Genomic DNA, 18,422 nt, shown 5'->3' with positions numbered 1-18,422 from the left:
ACTTCCCTGTACAGCAGCCAGGTCCTTGGCAACAGCTTCACTGCTCAGCACAGGATGATAAATGAATGACCTTTCATTAGCTACCAGCCTCCAGTGACTGCTGTTCAGATCATTCAAGTCCCTCTTGGGGGATAATAAACTCATGTAAGGAGTTCTTCCAGCACAGCTCAAGCAAGGACACAGCCCCACTGGGCAAGGGAGATCCAATACCAGCCCCAGGAAGGTGTCTCTGCCCACAGCAGGGTTGGGGGTGGGAGGTGATGACCTCTGAGGTCCCTCCCAACCCAAGCCATGATTAAGTTGCTAATTGTCTCCTTGGTTTGCCATGGTCAAGGTTTAAAACTCCCCTGAAGTAGGGATGCTCACCTGGAGTGCAGACAGGAGATGGCTTCACCTCCTTCCCTTTCCAAAGAGCAAAAGCTCCTCCTGAAGCCAAAAGAGCTCCCCCCAAGACCCAGAGTAGGAGCTTGACTCACCTGATGTACCATGGCTCTTCTCTCCTTGCCCACCATCGAAGTCCTCTGAGGAGAGGCTGTTTTCAGAGATCCTCCTACCCACTGCTGCCTTCCTCTGGTCTCTAGGGACCTGCTGGAGACAAGACCCCACCACCAGCTCTCAGCTGCCTGCACACTCAGAGGCTGCTGCCCATGATCCTGCCAGAGGTGCAGGTGCCACTGGCAAATCTGCTCTGCCAGCAGCTGACATCTTGGTTAACCAGCCCAGAGTTTGATCACAGAATGCCTGACCCTGGCAGCCTGAAACAACCTCCTGAAGAGGTCAGGACAGGCCCTTTGACTTCTCCTTGCTCCTAAACCAGGGAAGGGACCTTTTAGAGAGGCTTGATGTGATAGGACAAAGGGCAATGGATTGAAGGTGGAAGAGGAGAGATTGAGACTGGAGAGGAGGAAGAAATTCTTCAGGGTGAGGGTGGGGAGACACTGGCAGAGGTTCCCCAGGGAGGTGCCTGAGGTCCCATCCCTGCAGCTAGTCAAGATCAGACTTGCTGTGGCCCTGGGCAGCCTGCTCCAGTTGGAGGTGTCCCTGCTGACTGCAGAGGGGTTGGACAAGATGCCCTTGACAAGATGCCCTTGGAGGGTCCCTTCCAACCCAACCCAATCTGTGAATGGTTTATCCCAAGTGTCCACCTGTGCTCAGTCACAGAGAGAAGAATGAAGGCTGCTGTGGCACCTGAAGGCTCTTGTTTGGCTGTGGCTGCCTCATGCATTTGATACCAAACCATGCCCTCATTAGGGCTGATAAGGCTGAAGCTTAGGCAGGAGAGTGCCAGAGAGAAACACTCTCAGATATCCAGGAGGATCAGCAGCTGCAAGGCTGCAGCACTCTGAGGGCTCTTCTGTAGCAGCCTTGCAGCACTCTGAGGGCTCTTCTGCAGCCTTGCAGCACTCTGAGGGCTCTTCTGTAGCAGCCTTGCAGCACTCTGAGGGCTCTTCTGCAGCCTTGCAGCACTCTGAGGGCTCTTCTGCAGCCTTGCAGCACTCTGAGGGCTCTTCTGCAGCCCTGCAGCACCCTGAGGGCTCTTCTGCAACCTTGCAGCACCCTGAGGGCTCTTCTGTAGCAGCCTTGCAGCACTCTGAGGGCTCTTCTGCAGCCTTGCAGCACTCTGAGGGCTCTTCTGCAGCCTTGCAGCACTCTGAGGGCTCTTCTGCAGCCCTGCAGCACCCTGAGGGCTCTTCTGCAACCTTGCAGCACCCTGAGGGCTCTTCTGTAGCAGCCTTGCAGCACTCTGAGGGCTCTTCTGTAGCAGCCTTGCAGCACTCTGAGGGCTCTTCTGTAGCAGCCTTGCAGCACTCTGAGGGCTCTTCTGCAGCCCTGCAGCACCCTGAGGGCTCTTCTGCAGCCCTGCAGCACCCTGAGGGCTCTTCTGCAGCCTTGCAGCACTCTGAGGGCTCTTCTGCAACCTTGCAGCACCCTGAGAGCTCTTCTGTAGCAGCCTTGCAGCACTCTGAGGGCTCTTCTGTAGCAGCCTTGCAGCACCCTGAGGGCTCTTCTGCAGCCTTGCAGCACTCTGAGGGCTCTTCTGCAGCCTTGCAGCACCCTGAGGGCTCTTCTGTAGCAGCCTTGCAGCACTCTGAGGGCTCTTCTGCAGCTGCAGCCTTGCAACTTTGCAGCACTCTGAGAGCTCTTCTGCAGCTATAAGGATGCAGCACCCTGAGGGCTCTTCTGCAACCTTGCAGCACCCTGAGGGTTCTTCTGTAGCAGCCTTGCAGCACTCTGAGGGCTCTTCTGCAGCCTTGCAGCACTCTGAGGGCTCTTCTGTAGCAGCCTTGCAACCTTGCAGCACTCTGAGAGCTCTTCTGCAGCTATAAGGATGCAGCACCCTGAGGGCTCTTCTGCAGCCTTACAGCACCCTGAGGGCTCTTCTGCAGCCTTGCAACCTTGCAGTACTCTGAGGGCTCTTCTGCAGCTATAAGGATGCAGCACCCTGAGGGCTCTTCTGCAGCTGCAGCCTTGCAGCACCCTGAGGGCTCTTCTGTAGCAGCCTGAGCCAGATCTGAAACTCATCTCTGGAGACCAGCTCCAGAAAACCTGAATGCCCAGGAGAACAGAAACTACATTCCAGCATGCTCCTCGAGTGCAGAATTTCCTCTGACTTCCTCAGGTTGGAAGTCTTCATAGAATGGCTTAGGCTGGAAAGGGCCTGAGAGATCCTCTGCTTCAGTTTTCCCAGCTGCAAGTCCCAGAGAGGTAGGGGCTGGAAGGGACCTCAAAGGTTCTTGGAGGTCAAGCCCCCTGGCAGAGCAGGGTCACTCAGGGCAGGTCCCACAGGAACAGATCCAGGTGGGTTTGAGATGGAGGAGACTCCACAACCTCTCTGGGTAGCCTGCTCCAGGCTTCCAGCATCCTCACAGGCACCTCCTCCGCTCCAGCTGGCACCCAATGCCCCTTGTGCTACCCTTGCACACCACTAGAGCAGAGCCTGGCTCCATCCTCCCTCCTCTACACTACCAGAAGGTGACAGATCTTCATCTCCACCCTGGGAAAGGTCACATCAGAGCCAGGGGAAACGAAGACTGAGGCTAAAGCAATGAAAACAAGGCAGCTTTGGCAGGATGCTCCAACCACACATTCCAGCCCCCCCACACCCAACCTCCAACAAGTTTCAGCTTTGCTGGTCACCAGAGTGAGGAAATTCCCAAGCCTGAGCTGAGCAGAGCTGCACTGGGAGGTGATGGCTGTGAGGGGAGGGAAATGCAGCTGGAAAATCTCTTTCTGTTTCCATTGCCATGGGAAATATTTTCCAGCTCTGTGGTTTAAGGCTTCAGGAAGTTTTCTTACTGGAAAAGAGCTCAGCTAGGACAAAGCCTCCTCCTTTCCATCAGGTGTGCAACAGCTTCAGCTTGGGAGTGTCTGCACACTTGTGGGGACTTGCAGAGTCCCCACTCAGTGTAAACTGCTCTTGGGTGACTCTCGTTCAGCCTGGCACTGCTTCAGTGTCACCCTGAGCCCAGGGCAGAGCTGCTGCACCCCAGGACTCAGGAGCTGAAGGGGGCTCCAAAAAAGCTGGGGAGGGACTTTTGAGGCTGTCAGGGAGTGACAGGACTGGGGGGGATGGAGCAAAGCTGGAGGTGAGGAGAGTGAGGCTGGAGGGAAGGAGGAAGTTGTTGAGCAGGACAGTGGTGAGAGGCTGGCAGGGGTTGCCCAGGGAGGTGGTTGAGGCTCCTTGGCTGAAGGTGTTTGAGGCCAGGCTGGGTGAGGCTGTGTGCAGCCTGCTCTAGGGTAGGGTGTCCCTGGGCATGCCCATCCCAGGAGGTGTTTGAGGCCAGGCTGGATGAGGCTGAGGGCAGCCTGAGCCAGGGTAGGGTGTCCATGCCCATCCCAGGAGGCGTTTCAGGCCAGGTTGGATGAGGCTGAGGGCAGCCTGCTCTAGGGTAGGGTGTCCCTGACCATGGCAGGGGGCTTGGCACTGCCTAATCCTTGTGGTGCCTTCCAACCCTGCCTGGTTCTATGATTAAATGGCTCAAGACAAGAGCTCAGCTTTAGACTGGCATGGAAATGAGCTGGGCTGGAAGGGCTCTCAAAGATCAGCCAGCTCCAAACCAATCCCAAACCTCTGCACTTTTACCAGCAGCAAAGGCTCCAGCACCCATCAGAGACAGAGAGGAGCCCAGAGCTGGACACAGCACTGCAGGGGTGGCCTGAGCAGTGCTGAGCACAGGGGCACAAGAACCTCCCTGCTCCTGCTGCCCACACTGCTCCTGAGCCAGCCCAGGATGCCATTGGCTCTGCTGCCCACCTGGGCACTGCTGCCTCCTCTGCAGCTCCTCTCCCCCAGCACCCCCAGGGCCCTCTCTGCCTGCCTGCTCTCAGCCACTCTGGCCCCAGCCTTGGGGGATTGAACTTGGCCTTGTTCAGTCTCATCCCCTTGGCCTCTGCCCACCCATGCAGCCTGGCCAGGTCCCTCTGCAGGGCTCTGCTACCCTCCAACAGCTCCACAGCTGCCCTTAGCTTGGTGCCAGCTGCAAACTGACTGCTGCTGGACTCAATCCCCTGCTCCAGAGCATCACTAAAGATATTGAACAGAACTGCCTTGAGGGACAAAGCTTGAAATAAACACAGAGGCTGTGCTTAAAGGATTGGAATTACAAACAACACCTTCCAGCTTGAGGAGCTTACCAGTACCCCCAGGTGCCTTTCTTCCTGACTGCTCCTGCAGGAAGCCTTCAGAGAGACTTAGACTCATAGAATCAATCAGATTGGAAAAGACCTCCAACCATATGAGGAGAGGCTGAGGGAGCTGGGGGGGTGCAGCCTGCAGCAGAGAGGAGGCTCAGGGCAGAGCTGATTGCTGCCTGCAGCTGCCTGCAGGGAGGTTGTAGCCAGGTGGGGTTGGGCTCTGCTGCCAGGCAGGCAGGGGCAGGAGAAGGGGACACAGCCTGAAGCTGTGCCAGGGCAGGCTGAGGCTGGATGTTGTTAGGAAGCTGTACCCAGAGAGAGTGATTGGCACTGGAATGGGCTGCCCAGGGAGGTGGTGCAGTGCCCATGGCTGGAGGTGTTGGTGCCAAGCCTGGCTGGGGCACTGAGTGCCATGGTCTGGTTGGTTGGGCAGGGCTGGGTGCTAGCTTGGACTGGATGATCTTGGAGCTCTCTTCCAACCTGGTTGATTCTCTTATAGGTTGGACTGAATAATCCAACCTGGTTGATTCTCTGCCTCTAAGACAAGAGGGGAAAGTTTTGGAGCTGAGGCAGAGCAGGGTTGGGTTGGATGCTTTGATTACTCACTTAACCCCTTCTGTCCAGCCTCTTGGGGTGGGGGGGGGGGAGGAGGTTTGCACTCAACACCGCAGCAAAACAAAGGGCAGAAGCCTAGGAAACTCTGAGAAAGCTGGAAACTCCAGCAAAATCAAGGCCCCAGGACTATGTTGCAAGCCACCAGCATATGCAACTCATTTTCTGGTTAAGCAATTCTCCCCGGGGACAGGCAGGCTGCAGTCCACAGCCGGGATCGGGTTTCATGAGCGGCTGGAGGAGAAAAAATGCAAGCCCTCTGCATTTGCAAGTCAGAACTGGCGAGGGCAGGAGCTGCTGCGGCCATCCCTCCGTGCTGCAGGTTTGGGGTTGAGTTGGGTTGGGTTTGTTATTGCCCCGTGAAGATTTGTCTGGTTAAAAAAAAAAACCTAACCCCCCCCCCTAAAATTTGTTAAAGCTGCAAAGAAAAGAGAGAGGGGAAGAAGAAGAGGAAGGAAAAAAGGGGGAGGAGGGAGGCAGGGGAAAGGAAAAGGAGCAAGGAAAAAGGTGGAGATGTTTCCACCTCTGCATCAGTGACTCAGGGCTATAGAAAAGCCTCTCTCAACTCTGGCAGCACTTCCAGTTCAAGGGCAGCTGCTGGAGATTTGGGAAGCTCACCTCAAACAGTTCCTGTTTCTTTTCTCTCTACACATCCAACTACATCTGATTTTATCTCTTGGAGCCCAGGCACATTCCCATCACTTGAGAGATAAGACACAAACGATCCCAAGGGGCTTTAAAAAGGGACCCGAACACCACAGACCAACCCTTAACAACCTCCTCTCGTTCACTGCGACCCCTTCACAGGCAGAGTCTCTTTGCATCTCCCAAGGAGTAAGTTGGATGAGCTTCAAGGGTCCCTTATCACCCAAAGATGAGCTCTAAGGGTCCCTTCCGACCCAAAGATGAGCTCTAAGGGTCCCTTCTCACCCAAGTATGAGCTTTAAGGGTCCCTTCCCACCCAAAGATGAGTTTTAAGTGTCCCTTCCCACCCAAGTATGAGCTTTAAGGGTCCCTTCCCATCCAAAGATGAGCTCTAAGGGTCCCTTCTCACCCAAAAATGAGCTTTAAGGGTCCCTTCCCACCCAAAAATGAGCTTTAAGGGTCCCTTCCCACCCAAAAATGAGCTTTAAGGGTCCCTTCCCACCCAAAAATGAGCTTTAAGGGTTCCTTCTCACCCAAAGAGATGAGCTCTAAGGGTCCCTTCCCACCCAAAGATGAGCTCTAAGGGTCCCTTCCTACCCAAAGATGAGCTTTAAGGGTCCCTTCTCACCCAAAAATGAGCTTTAAGGGTCCCTTCCTACCCAAAAATGAGCTCTAAGGGTCCCTTCCTACCCAAAGATGAGCTTTAAGGGTCCCTTCCCACCCAAAGATGAGCTCTAAGGGTCCCTTCCCACCCAAAAATGAGCTCTAAGGGTCCCTTCCCACCCAAAGATGAGCTCTAAGGGTCCCTTCCCACCCAAAGATGAGCTCTAAGGGTCCCTTCCCACCCAAAGATGAGCTCTAAGGGTCCCTTCCCACCCAAAGATGAGCTCTAAGGGTCCCTTCCCACCCAAACCCAGACTCTAAATCTCCTTCCCAACCCAAACCCATCTCGGGCTCAGGCAGCCCCAGCCCCGGGCGCGCTGCAGGCGCTGGCAGCGCTGGGACGACTCAGACTGAGCAGCTCCGAACAATGCCTGGGAGGATTCGCAGAGCCCCGAGCTGGAGCCACTCCCTCCAGGGACTCTTCCCGAGGCAGCAGAGCTTTGGCTTCCCTCGGGATGGATCCTTACCTTGCTCTGAGCCGCTTCTCCCTTCTCAAACATCATCTTGAGCTTGTTCAGCGGCACGTTGTACCTCTCGATCCTCCCCGAGGGCTCCGAGCTCTCGCTGCCTTCACTCTTTTCCACCTCCCTGGCCTCTCTCAGGCAGTTTTCCATCTTCCCACTGTCCGGTGAGTGGCTCCTGAGCTTTCTGCTGTCAGCAGCAGGAGCCTGCGGCTGGCCAGAGGTGCTGGCAGGAGAGACCTGAGCCTTAGGTGCTTCGCCAGCCCCCGGGGGCTGCTCGGAAGAGGCTGAGCTGCTGCTCGCTGCGAGCCCGGAGCCACCGAGCCTGTGCCTGAGCTCGGTACCGGCGCTCCGGAGAGGCTCCCTGCGGGGCTCGGCGGCCGGGGCTGGGTTCTCCCACTTCTTCTTCAGCAGGCTGAGGTTGCCCCTTCGGAGGTGCTGGGGGAGACCTTCTGCGTTCTGCAAAGAGCGAGAGGCGGAGTGCAGGGAGCCGTCGGAAGGGCCCCGGCGCTTCCTCCCTGCGCCGAGGGCAGCCGAGGCTGAGCTCCGCTCCTGCAGACAGCTGCGAGCGGTTACCGCTGAGCCACATGGAGAAAGCATCCAGGAGTGGGAAGGGAGGAGGGGGAGCAGAGAAAATCGGGAGCGAAGGCAGGAAGTGAGCAAACAGGATGGGCCTTATAAGGGAAGGGGGAGCCGAGCTCGAACGAGTTAAAGCAGACACAAAAGGCTTCAGTCGGCAGGCGAGGGAAAAGGGAGCGAAGCCCACGGGGGGTCCCTACCCCTAGGAAAGAGCCAAGAGGAGCAAAAGCAGGCACAGGAGAGGTGAGTCCTGTGCCAGATGTGGCCACATCTTCCAGCTGGGTCAGGCCCCCAGAAAGTTTACAGCTGAGCCTTCAGACACCACTGCCTTGCAGGGATGCCCTCCAGCTGCCAGCAGAGCTGGGCTTAGAAGGGCTCTGCCCAGGGTTTTACTCCACACTAGCTGGGCAGGGGCAGCAGGCAGCTTTGTCTCTGCTCAGAGCTCCCAGATCGTTTGCTGGATTCTTGGAATCACAGAACCAGGCAGGTTGGCAGAGAGCTCCAAGCACCCCCAGCCCAGGCCAATCACCCAGACCATGGCACTCAGTGCCCCAGCCAGGCTTGGCACCAACACCTCCAGCCATGGGCACTGCACCACCTCCCTGGGCAGCCCATTCCAGTGCCAATCACTCTCTCTGACAACAACTTCCTAACAACATCCAGCCTCAGCCTGCCCTGGCACAGCTTCAGGCTGTGGCCCCTTCTCCTGCCCCTGCCTGCCTGGCAGCAGAGCCCAACCCCACCTGGCTACAGCCTCCCTGCAGGCAGCTGCAGGCAGCAATCAGCTCTGCCCTGAGCCTCCTCTGCTGCAGGCTGCACCCCCCCAGCTCCCTCAGCCTCTCCTCACAGGGCTGTGCTCCAGGCCCCTCCCCAGCCTTGCTGCCCTGCTCTGGGCACCTTCCAGCACCTCAGCATCTCTCTGCAATGGAGGAGCCCAGAACTGGACACAGCACTCAGGGTGAGTCCTTCCTCTATTTCCCTCAGCACACTTCAAGCTCTCAGCAGGCTCTGCCTCACCACACACAGCAGCAGCCACCCCTCAGACCCAAACATCTCTCCTCAAAGCACCAGCCCAGCCCAGGTCTGCTCAATTCCCACCTCGAATACCTGCCACCACTGCATCTTTGCTGCCTCTCCCTCGTGGAGCCCAGGGTGTATCAAACTCACTGCAAGTGGAGCAGGTCTGCAAGGCTTTACAGGCATTAACCAGGATTAGCAGCTATATTGGGATCTAAGTCCCTCACCCTATTACTCTTCTGGTTGTATTTTGGATGCTGCTTTGCAAATTGACTTGGATCCACCCAGACTTAAACAAAAGATCACTTTGTTGTGCTTAAAAGAGAGCACTGAAGTCGTTAAGGTAAAGATTGGAAGAGAAGAACTCAGCCTGAAGGCTGGGCTGGATGGGTCCCTGCCAGCCAGTCTGTGCTCCTAGGGGCACTTTGCAGCAGGTTTCATTCACAGCTTCATGGAATGGGTTGGAAGGGACTTTAAAGACCACCCAGTTTCAACCCCCCTGCCCAGGGACACCTCTCAGCTGCTCAAGGCCTGATCCAACCTGGCCTTGAACACCCCCACGCAGAAGGCAGCCACAGCCTGCCTGGGCAGCCTATGCCAGTGTCTCACCACCCTCCTACTGCAGAGCTCCAGTCTCACCCTGCTCTGCCTCAGCCCCAAACCTTGACCTGTCTCCAGACATCATCCTGCAAAGTCTCTCTGCAGCCTTCCTGCAGGATCCCTTCAGGCACAGGCAGGCAGCTCCAGGTCCCCCTGGAGCCTTCTCCTCTCCAGGCTGCACACCTCCAGCCTGTCCTCACAGCAGAGCTGCTCCAGCAGTCCTGCTCTGGACTATTTGCTCACACCTCCATCCCAAGCAGAACTTCAGTGACTCAGCAAGCACCAAAGAGATGAAGGCAGTGTGGTCTGACAAGATCTTACCTGGATATGCTCAAAACGTGGGTTTAGGTAAAAAACTCAGCTGGGAATCTGCCACAGAGCCCTGCCTGGTGTCTGAGCCAGGGTCCCCCCAGCCCAGCACAGGCAGCTGCAGCTCCCAGGAGGGAAAGTGAGGCTGGAACAGAGCCAGAAAGTTTGGCTCTGTCTCCTCCGGGGCGTTCTGAACCGAGAACCCAAGGCGCAGGGGAGATGTTGAGCTGCTTTTAAGCAGCCTCTCTCATTTAGTTAAGAAAGGAAGAGGTAGCACAGGACTGCCTGCAGCTAAGAACACAGCCTGGAGATCCCTGTCCTGCGGTTAAATCCTTTTGCCTTCTGCTTAGGAGCGAATTGGTGATTCAGCAAATAGCTCTGGGCAAGGAACTGGGTTTGCTTTCCTGTCACTTGCCCTGGGAAAGGGTCAGGGGAATGAGTCAAGAAAGCAAACACTGTGCCCTGGGCAAGCTTCCTGTAGGACACACGGCAGCAGCTTTGATATTCCCAAACCCCAAGCACCACAGAGCCACCGCACAAAGCTTCCCCCACTCCCACCGTGGGCTGCTGCTCATTGCTAGCACAGAAATACTCACAGTTCTCCTCTTCTCAGCAGTGGCCTCCTCAGCTGCTTTCTGATACCTTTGAGAGAGAGGGAAGGGAGAGAGAGAGAGGGAAGGGAGAGAGAGAGAGAAAGAGGGAAGGGAGAGAGAGAGAGAAAGAGGGAAGGGAGAGAGAGAGAGAGAAAGAGGGAAGGGAGAGAGAGAGAGAGAAAGAGGGAAGGGAGAGAGAGAGAGAGAAAGAGGGAAGGGAGAGAGAGAGAGAGAAAGAGAAAGAGGGAAGGGAGAGAGAGAAAGAGGGGGAGAGAAGCACACCACAGTTTTTGTTTTAACCAGAATGCCTCTTGCAGCCAGCTGAGATTTGCTCTCCCCACCGAGGAACTCTGTGCACTGCCCAGACCCATCCAATAAAACCAGGGGCTGGGGAGGAAAAAAAAGAAAGCCCCACACAAGCCAGTAGCAAACAGCAGCAGAACAATGCCAGGACACAGTTTAAGTCCTTCGGTTTACAGGAACAACAGAACATTGATGGTTTTTCACTACCCCAAGCACTCAAATTCCCAACTCCAGAGCGTTTACCTTGGAAGAGCTGGATTGTTTTCAGCACCCAGCTGTCTGCTGTGCTTCCTCCCCCCGCAGGAATAACTCAGCTCTTTATCCAGCAGCTGCTGAACTGTGACAAATTACAGCTTGGCATAGGCAGAGAAATCTCCATAAGTGCCACTTTCTTTTGCTGTGCTGAGTTGTAAACTGCACCCATTCGGCAGCTGCTGCTTCCCCCCCAGCAGCTGAAGCCATCCCAGAGGTGGAACGCAGTAATCGCAGCCCTCTGAAGGTTAAGCTGCAGCTGATCACCGTCAAAGTCCTTTCAGAACCAGGGAATGGCTCAGGCTGGAAGAGACCTCAGAGCTCATCTCCTCCTCTGACTCCCTGCCATGCCCAGGGACAGGCTGGAAAAGACCTCAGAGCTCATCTCCTCCTCTGACTCCCTGCCATGCCCAGGGACACCTCTCAGCTGCTCAAGGTCTGCCTGGCCTCCAACACCCCCAGGCAGAAGGCAGCCACAGCCTCCTTGGGCAGCCTGTGCCAGACTCTCAGCACTCTTCCTCAGCTCCACTCTCACCCTGCTCTGCCTCAGCTCCAAACCATTCCCTCTTGACCTGTCTCCAGGCATCATCCTGCAAAGTCTCTCTGCAGCCTTCCTGCAGGATCCCTTCGGGCATTGGCAGGCAGCTCTGAGGTCCCTGCAGGTCTTCTCCTTTGCAGGCTCAGCAGCCCCAGGGCTCAGCCTGTCAGAGACTGAAGCTCTGCCCTCCAAATCGTGGTTTCCCTCTGCAGGATCCCTTCAGGGGAGAGCAGAGCCCCTAAAGCAGGGCTGTGAGCCTGCAAGGAGCTGATGCTGTGTGCCAGGACCCAGCTGATTAAGGATTGGCAGGTTTGGATTACTTCCAGTAAGCCTTTTCCAGAGGATTAGCAACGTTTAGGGAGATGAGCAGAGGCTGCAATCAAGCTCCAATGAGTGGATAAATTACCTGAACAATAGCAGGGGTTGGGGGGGGCAGCAGCTTCCCCTAGGCCAGGGCTCTTCCAGAGGCACTTAGACCCTGTCTGGATTGCACTTCTGCATCCTCTGGAGGCTCCAGAAGGCTTCTTCCTCCCCTTCCCCCTCCCCCCAGAGATTTAACTACTCCAAAACTTCCCTATGCTATGACAGCAAATCCCATTGGGAAGCCAAGCTGTAGTCCAGAGAATTCCTGAAGGAAATGAAAGCCTTTCCAGAGCTCCCAGCCAAGGCAGCACCACTCAGCTCTCACAGATCCATGGAATGGTTTGGGTTGGAAGGGACTTTAGAGATCATTCAGCTCCAACCCTCTGCCACAGGCAGGGACACCTCCACCAGCCCAGGCTGCTCAAGCTGGCCTTGAACCACACCTCCAGGGGAAGAGGCAGCCACAACCTCCCTGGAAAACAATCAGCAACTGGAAACTCTTTTGCCCAGCACTTGCTGAAGCAGAAACTTCACTGCCCACAGACCTCTGTCCTCTCTGAGGGGCAGCAGCCACCGCTCACGGCACCAGCTGCCAACCTACACCCAGCTGGCACCCAGCACTTACTTGGAGAACCTCTCCATGAGAGCTGATGACTTGTTCTTGTTGACAAGAGAGAGCTCTCTGGCAGTGATTTTCAGAGACTGTGAGGTCCATTGTCTCCTGTTGAACGGGGAAGGCTCCATCCTGGCCCCAGGCACCACCTCCCTGGGAAGAAAGCACAGCCCCAGTCAGCAGCAGCAGCAAAGCAGCACTAAAGCAGCTCCACGAGGGACCCCCCCAGACTGTGTCAGGTTGGAAGGGACCCTCAAAAGGGCATCTTGGTGTTCAGCAGGGACACATCCAAGCAGATCAGGCTGCTTTTGACACGTGCAGTAGTGCCACCAACCCCTCATGCTTCAGCTCTCCCCCACCAACAGGTTAAATAAAGCCACCAGATGACCTCGATGCTTTCCCTCCCCAGGAGCCACTGAGATGGAGCCCTTGATGAGAACACAGCCCACAGTGACTGGGTGGGACATGAGCTGTAGCCAGGGCAGGAGGAAGCAGCAAAGTGTGGCTGCAGAGGATGCCAAGGTGAAGCTCTGCCCTTCCTGCACACAGGCAGGGGCTGGGGGAGGCTCCAGTGCCCTCTCTTCTTCTGGTGTCTAACCCAAGAGTGCTGCACTTCGGTAGGGCTGGGCTTAGGAAAGCTCAGAGGATGCCAATGCCATGCAAACAGTTTCCATTCACCCCTGAGCACTGCAGCAGCTCTCTGTGAGCTGCTGGGGGGCAGCAGCTGCAAACATCAGGATGCTTGAGGGTGGAAGGGGCCTCTGAATCATAGAGTCATAGAATCAAGCAGGTTGGAAGAGAACTCCAAGCTCCCCCAGCCCAACCCAGCCCCCAGCCCTGCCCAACCAACCAGACCATGGCACTAAGTGCCCCAGCCAGGCTTGGCTTCAACACCTCCAGCCATGGGCACTGCACCACCTCCTCCTTGGCCAGCAGGGCACATTGCTGTGCCATGGGGAACTTCTTAGCCATCAGCACCCCCAGGTCCCTCTCCACAGGGCCACTCTCCTGCAGTCACCTCCCAGCCTGGACTGCTGCAGTTTATTATTCCTCCCCAGGTGCAGGACTCTGCACTGGTCCTTGTTGAGCTTCATCTGGTTCCTCTTGCCCCCCCCTTTAGCTCCTGTTGAGCACTGATCACAGAATCATAGAACCAAGCAGAGAGCTCCAAGCTCACCCAGCCCAACCCAGCCCTGCCCAACCAACCAGACCATGGCACTCAGTGCCCCAGCCAGGCTTGGCACCAACACCTCCAGCCATGGGCACTGCACCACCTCCCTGGGCAGCCCATTCCAGTGCCAATCACTCTCTCTGACAACAACTTCCTAACAACATCCAGCCTGAGCCTGCCCTGGCACAGCTTGAGGCTGTGTCCCTTGTCCTGTCCCTGTCTGCCTGGCAGCAGAGCCCAACCCCACCTGGCTACAGCCTCCCTTCAGCCAGGCCAGCACCACGGTTCCATGACTCTGGAAGCCTGTCCCCAGCTTTCTGATCATCCCCTTTAAGCACCGAGAGACCACCAGAAGGTCTCCCTGGAGCCTTCCCTTCCCCAGGCTGAGCAACCTCAACTCTCTCAGCCTGGCCTCACAGCAGAGGAGCTTCCAGCATTGCTGTGGCTTCCTCAGTGCCAACAGGTTCAGGTCCCCCACGCAGCTCCTGTTCAACAGCTCCCAGCTCCCTAGAGGGCTGCTGGCAGCTCTGAGCTCCTCTGCCACTCCTCACCACAAGCCTGGAGCAGGTTATTGTATGGTGGGTTTGGTTTTTGACCTACTCATTTTCCTTTAGTGAAGGAGGAAAGGAGGGGAGGTGCATTTCAAGAGCTCCCTGATAAGACACAAATAAAGCTGGCAGGGCAACGCCTTTCCTTTCCTCCTCTTTTCCTTTATCCCTGGCCTGGTGTCACACAATGCCTGCAGCAAGTGCACTGCCTGCTCCTGCACAGCCAACTCCAGCTTGCCTGAAGCCCTTCCTCAGCTTTTCCATCACCATCAGGTCGCAGATCCAAGCACAGGAGTGTTTGGGCAGGAGTCACTCAGCAAATGGAAACACCTTGAGACAACTTGGCATAACAAAAACCTTGATAGCTTGTGGCCAGCAGGGCAAAGGAGGTTCTCCTCTCCCTCTGCTCTGCCCCAAGGAGGCCATAGATGGAGGCCTGGAGCCAGTTCTGGGCTCCCCAGTTCCAGAGGGGCAGGGAATTGCTGGAGAGAGCCCAAGAGAGGCTGTGAGGATGCTTGAAGAGCCTGGAGCAGCTCTGTGAGGAGCAGAGGCTGAGAGCCTGCAGAAGGGCAACCCCAGAGGGCGTTTGAGCAGTGCTCAGCAAGAGCTGAAGGAGCTGTGGGGAGCAAGAGCCTGAGGCCAGGCTCTGCTGAGTGGTGCCCAGGGACAGGACAAGGGGCACAAACTGGCACCCAGGAGGTTCCAACTGAGCAGGAGGAGAAAGTTGTTTGGTGTGAGGGTGCTGGAGGCCTGGAGCAGGCTACCCAGAGAGGTTGTGAGGTCTCCTTCTCTGGAGAGCTTCCAAACCCCCCCTGGCCATTGTGCCCCTGGGCGAGCTGCTGCGGGTGCCCTGCTGGAGCAGGGAGGCTGCACTGGGGGAGCTCCAGAGGCCCTTCCCAACCCCACCGTGCTCAGCTCTGGGGAGAAGCAGCCACTCAGATGCAGGGAAGGATTCATTCCTCCCAGGCATGGAACACAACTGCTGGAGAAGGACAGAGCCTGGAGCCTGCAGCAGCTCAGCCCAGAGCTCTGCAGCAGCAGGCAAAGCTCCCCCCCCGGACCCCTGTGACCCTCTCCAAATGCCAGTGCTGGAGCTGGAGCCAGAGGAGCATCTGCAGTGCTGCTCCCTGCTGCTGCACAGCCACGAACAGGCAGCAGGTAAGTTGCTGCTGCTGCTGCCCGGGAATGCAGCTGGGACTCCCCCTCCTGAATTCCACAGCCGCGGTGGAGAGCAGGACTGCTCCAGGCAAGGTGTGAGGGGCACAGAGCCCCCCCAGGGAGTCAAGCAAGAGGAGCTTGGGTGGCTCTGCCCTGAGGTTCACAGATCTGTGGATTCATGGAATGGTTTGGCTTGGGAAGGAGCCTAAAGATCATCCAGTTCCAACCCCCCCTGCCATGGGCAGGGACCCCCTGCACCAGACCTGGTTGTTCAGCCTGGGCTTAGAAGGATGCTTGAAAAGCCCTCTAGGGATGGGGACTCCATCACTGCCCTAAGCAGCCTGGGTCAGGCCTGGACAACCCTCAAGGAGAAAAAAAGTTGTTCCTTCTGTCCAACATTGACCTCATCTGGTACCATCTCCTCTCGTCCTGCCACTTGTTCCTTGGGAGAAGAGACCAAACCCCCCCCCTGGCTCCAGCCTCCTTTCAGTTTTGCTGGCTCAGAAGAGCTGCCAGCCTCTGCCACCTGCCCAGAGGATCACCCCAGAGAAAAGGGATCTCATTAGAGCTCCAGGAGAGCTCCATTTGCTCCCTGCAGGTTGCACATGCACTAAGTCCCCATTTCTCTGGCTACAGCCCCCCCACAAGCCAGCAGTTAGCACCCAGATTTAACACAGAGCTCCTCACCCCAAAGACACCAAGCAAGGAAGGTTTAGGCTGGACATGAGGAACAATTTCTTCACTGAAAGTGACTCCAAGATCCTCTGTGCAGAACTTGCTGCTGAAAAGCACAACTCCAAGCTAAACCCAAAGAGTTGTGAACCTGCCTCGGAGCATTGCAGGTCTCACTTCTGGGTTAGGATTCACCTCCAGCCAAGAGGAGCTCAGCTGAAGCCCAACACTGCAGTTTAAATTGCCTGGGACAAAACAAAGAGTCAGCAGTGCCCAGGGAAGAGGCATTCAGGAGAAGCCTCTGCCTTGGCAGGGAGAACAGGTCAGCGTTGACAGCACCTGCCATGGAAGGGCAGCTGCAGTGAAACACTGAGAGAGAAGATCACTGTTCAGAAGACCAACCTGGGTCTGATGCTGAGCATCTCACTGCAGCTTCTGCTGACCCTTCTGGGTGGATGAAATTTTCTCCTGCTGTGGTGGGGGGGGTTTATTTTGGTCTTTCCCAAGCATCTTCTCCACAGGTGCACTAAAACAATCAGACCTGGATGCATCCAGTTCTGGAGCCCCTGGGACAAGAGGGCTGTGGAGATGCTGGAGAGTGTCCAGAGCAGGGCCAGGAGGATGCTCAGAGGCTGCAGCAGCTCTGCTGTGAGCACAGCCTGAAAGAGTTGGGGCTGTGCAGGCTGGAGCAGAGGAGGCTCCCAGGGGACCTTCTTGTGGCCTGCCAGGACCTGAAGGGGGCTCCAAAAAAGCTGGGGAGGGACTTCTGAGGCTGTGAGGGAGTGACAGGACTGGGGGGAATGGAGCAGAGCTGGAGGTGAGGAGAGTGAGGCTGGAGGTGAGGAGGAAGTTGTTGAGCAGGAGAGTGGTGAGAGGCTGGCAGGGGTTGCCCAGGGAGGGGGTTGAGGCCCCACGGCTGGAGGTGTTTGAGGCCAGGCTGGGTGAGGCTGTGTGCAGCCAGCTCTAGGGTAGGGTGTCCCTGGGCATGGCAGGGGTTGGCACTGCCTGATCCTTGTGGTCCCTTCCAACCCTGCCTGATCCTATGATAAAAACCTCTTTCCAAAAGCAGGAGCTGCTGCTGGGACCTTCCAACAGAGAAAGTTCAGCAGCACATTTGCAACCTCAGACACAAACCAGAACGCTGAAGTGCCCTGAAAGCTCTGCTCCCACACTAACACCACTCCTCCTTCTCACCATGCTCCCCCCAGGTTTACAGCTCCACGGAGTCCAAGCAGCTCCCTGCTTTTCCTGCTGCTGCTTCTGAATAATTCAACCTAAGTCACCGCAGGAAAGTCCTTAACACTGAAATCCTGGAGATCAGAGCACAGCCAGGTCGGGCCGAAGACAGGAGGGAGCTGGAGGAGGGGACAGGGAACCTGGAGTTGTGCAAGACGTTGAGGAGGGGAAGGGCTGCGATGGAGCCTCTGACACGCACCAGGTTTGCCCCCGACAGCTTTGGCGGAGCAGGAGGAAAGCTCCGCAAGAGGGCTGAGAGCCTGGAAAAAGCCCTCTCCGGTGACACCTGCCCCGGAGCTGAACCGGCTGCCTTGCGACAGGTGGTTGAAGCGTCTGCGGGGCCATCTGCTGAAGCATCTCATCAGCTAAGAGCTGAGCGGGCAGCGGGGCACGAACGGGCGGCAGCGAGGGGCTGGGAGCCAGGCACGCAGCCCCCGGCTCGGGGCGGCTCTGACCGCCGAGACGCCCTCCGGAGCTGGCCCTAAAGGGGCACCTTCCCGCGGCGCTAAGCGGCACCGCTCCGCGCTCCTGCCGGCACCGCTCCGCGCTCCTTGCAGCGCCGCTCCCCGCCGCTCCCCGCGCCCGGCTCGGGCAGGGCAGGGCCCTGCTGTCACTGCCCCGCACAGGCGGAACTCCCCGCACCCAGGTGCGGGCTGCCAGCCGGGCGAGCCGACAGAGCCCCGGTGCCCTTCGCGAGTGCTGCCAGTGGGGTCCGGCACCGGAGGAAAAAGCCAACCGGAGCCTACCTGCGGGACGGGCAACCGGGTTGGGGGCACCTGTACAGCCTCACCACCGGCCGCCCCGGCGCGGATCGGGCTCCGGGCAGACCTACCGGCGGAGCGGATCGGGCTCCGGGCAGACCTACCGGCGGAGCTCCCGGCGGCGCTGGCAGCAGCGCGGCCCCTGCCGCCCGGCGGCGCTGTCGGTCCCGTACCTCCCCCTCCCCCCCCCCCCCGGGCCCGTACGCACCTGCGGGGCTGCCCGCGCGCACCTGCCGGACCGAGGCGGCGACTGCGGCCCCGCGCGCCAGAGCCGCCCGCGAGCCGCCCGGGCCCCGCCCCCAGCCCCGCCCACGGCCCCGCCCTCTGGCCTGGGGCTTCCCCCGCGCGTGCGCATTGCGCCTCCTTCCCCCCCCCGGCCGAGGCTCCCCGGGGGGTACCCCGCGGGCGGGTGGGGGTCGCTGTTCGGTGGTAGCTCCGCGGTGGGGGAGCTGGGGAAGGGTTTCAGCCTGCCCCGGTTCTTCCTTACGGCCTGCCCCGTGCCGGGGGGGTCCTGGCAGTTGGTGACGCGGCCCTGAGCGCGGCAGGGCTGGGGTGGGCTGGGGACCCACAGGCAGCTTCCCGGCCCGGCGAGGTGGTGGCGGCGGAAGGAAAGGTCTCGGAGCCGCCGCCGTGGGGAAGGGCAGAAGGGTCTCGGAGCCGTGGTCGTGGTGGACCGGAGAGTCTCAGAGCCAC

General features: G+C 57.9%; 1 protein-coding gene across 3 annotated transcripts in view; it reads right to left on the bottom strand.

Annotated features, from left to right (window-relative positions):
- The window catches only part of LIMA1 (LIM domain and actin binding 1), a 34,600-nt gene extending 16,585 nt beyond the window's left edge, over window positions 1-18,015 (bottom strand). For 2 of the 3 annotated variants that reach the window (XM_064141564.1, XM_064141566.1), the window contains exons 1-5: window positions 17,938-18,015; window positions 12,196-12,336; window positions 10,118-10,163; window positions 7,023-7,475; window positions 477-588 (exon numbers count right to left, since the gene is read on the bottom strand). In XM_064141564.1, the coding sequence (XP_063997634.1) occupies window positions 477-588; window positions 7,023-7,475; window positions 10,118-10,163; window positions 12,196-12,314 (730 nt within the window). In that variant the 5' untranslated portion in view covers window positions 12,315-12,336; window positions 17,938-18,015. The remainder of the gene's footprint in view (window positions 1-476; window positions 589-7,022; window positions 7,476-10,117; window positions 10,164-12,195; window positions 12,337-17,937) is intronic. The other variant, XM_064141565.1, reaches the window with a different exon arrangement.
- Window positions 18,016-18,422: the final 407 nt, after the last annotated feature.

The sequence above is a fragment of the Pogoniulus pusillus genome, unplaced genomic scaffold, assembly GCF_015220805.1.
Source record: "Pogoniulus pusillus isolate bPogPus1 unplaced genomic scaffold, bPogPus1.pri scaffold_58_arrow_ctg1, whole genome shotgun sequence".
In the NCBI taxonomy this organism is placed as follows: Eukaryota; Metazoa; Chordata; class Aves; order Piciformes; family Lybiidae; genus Pogoniulus; species Pogoniulus pusillus.
This window is presented reverse-complemented; position numbering and strand designations above follow the sequence as displayed.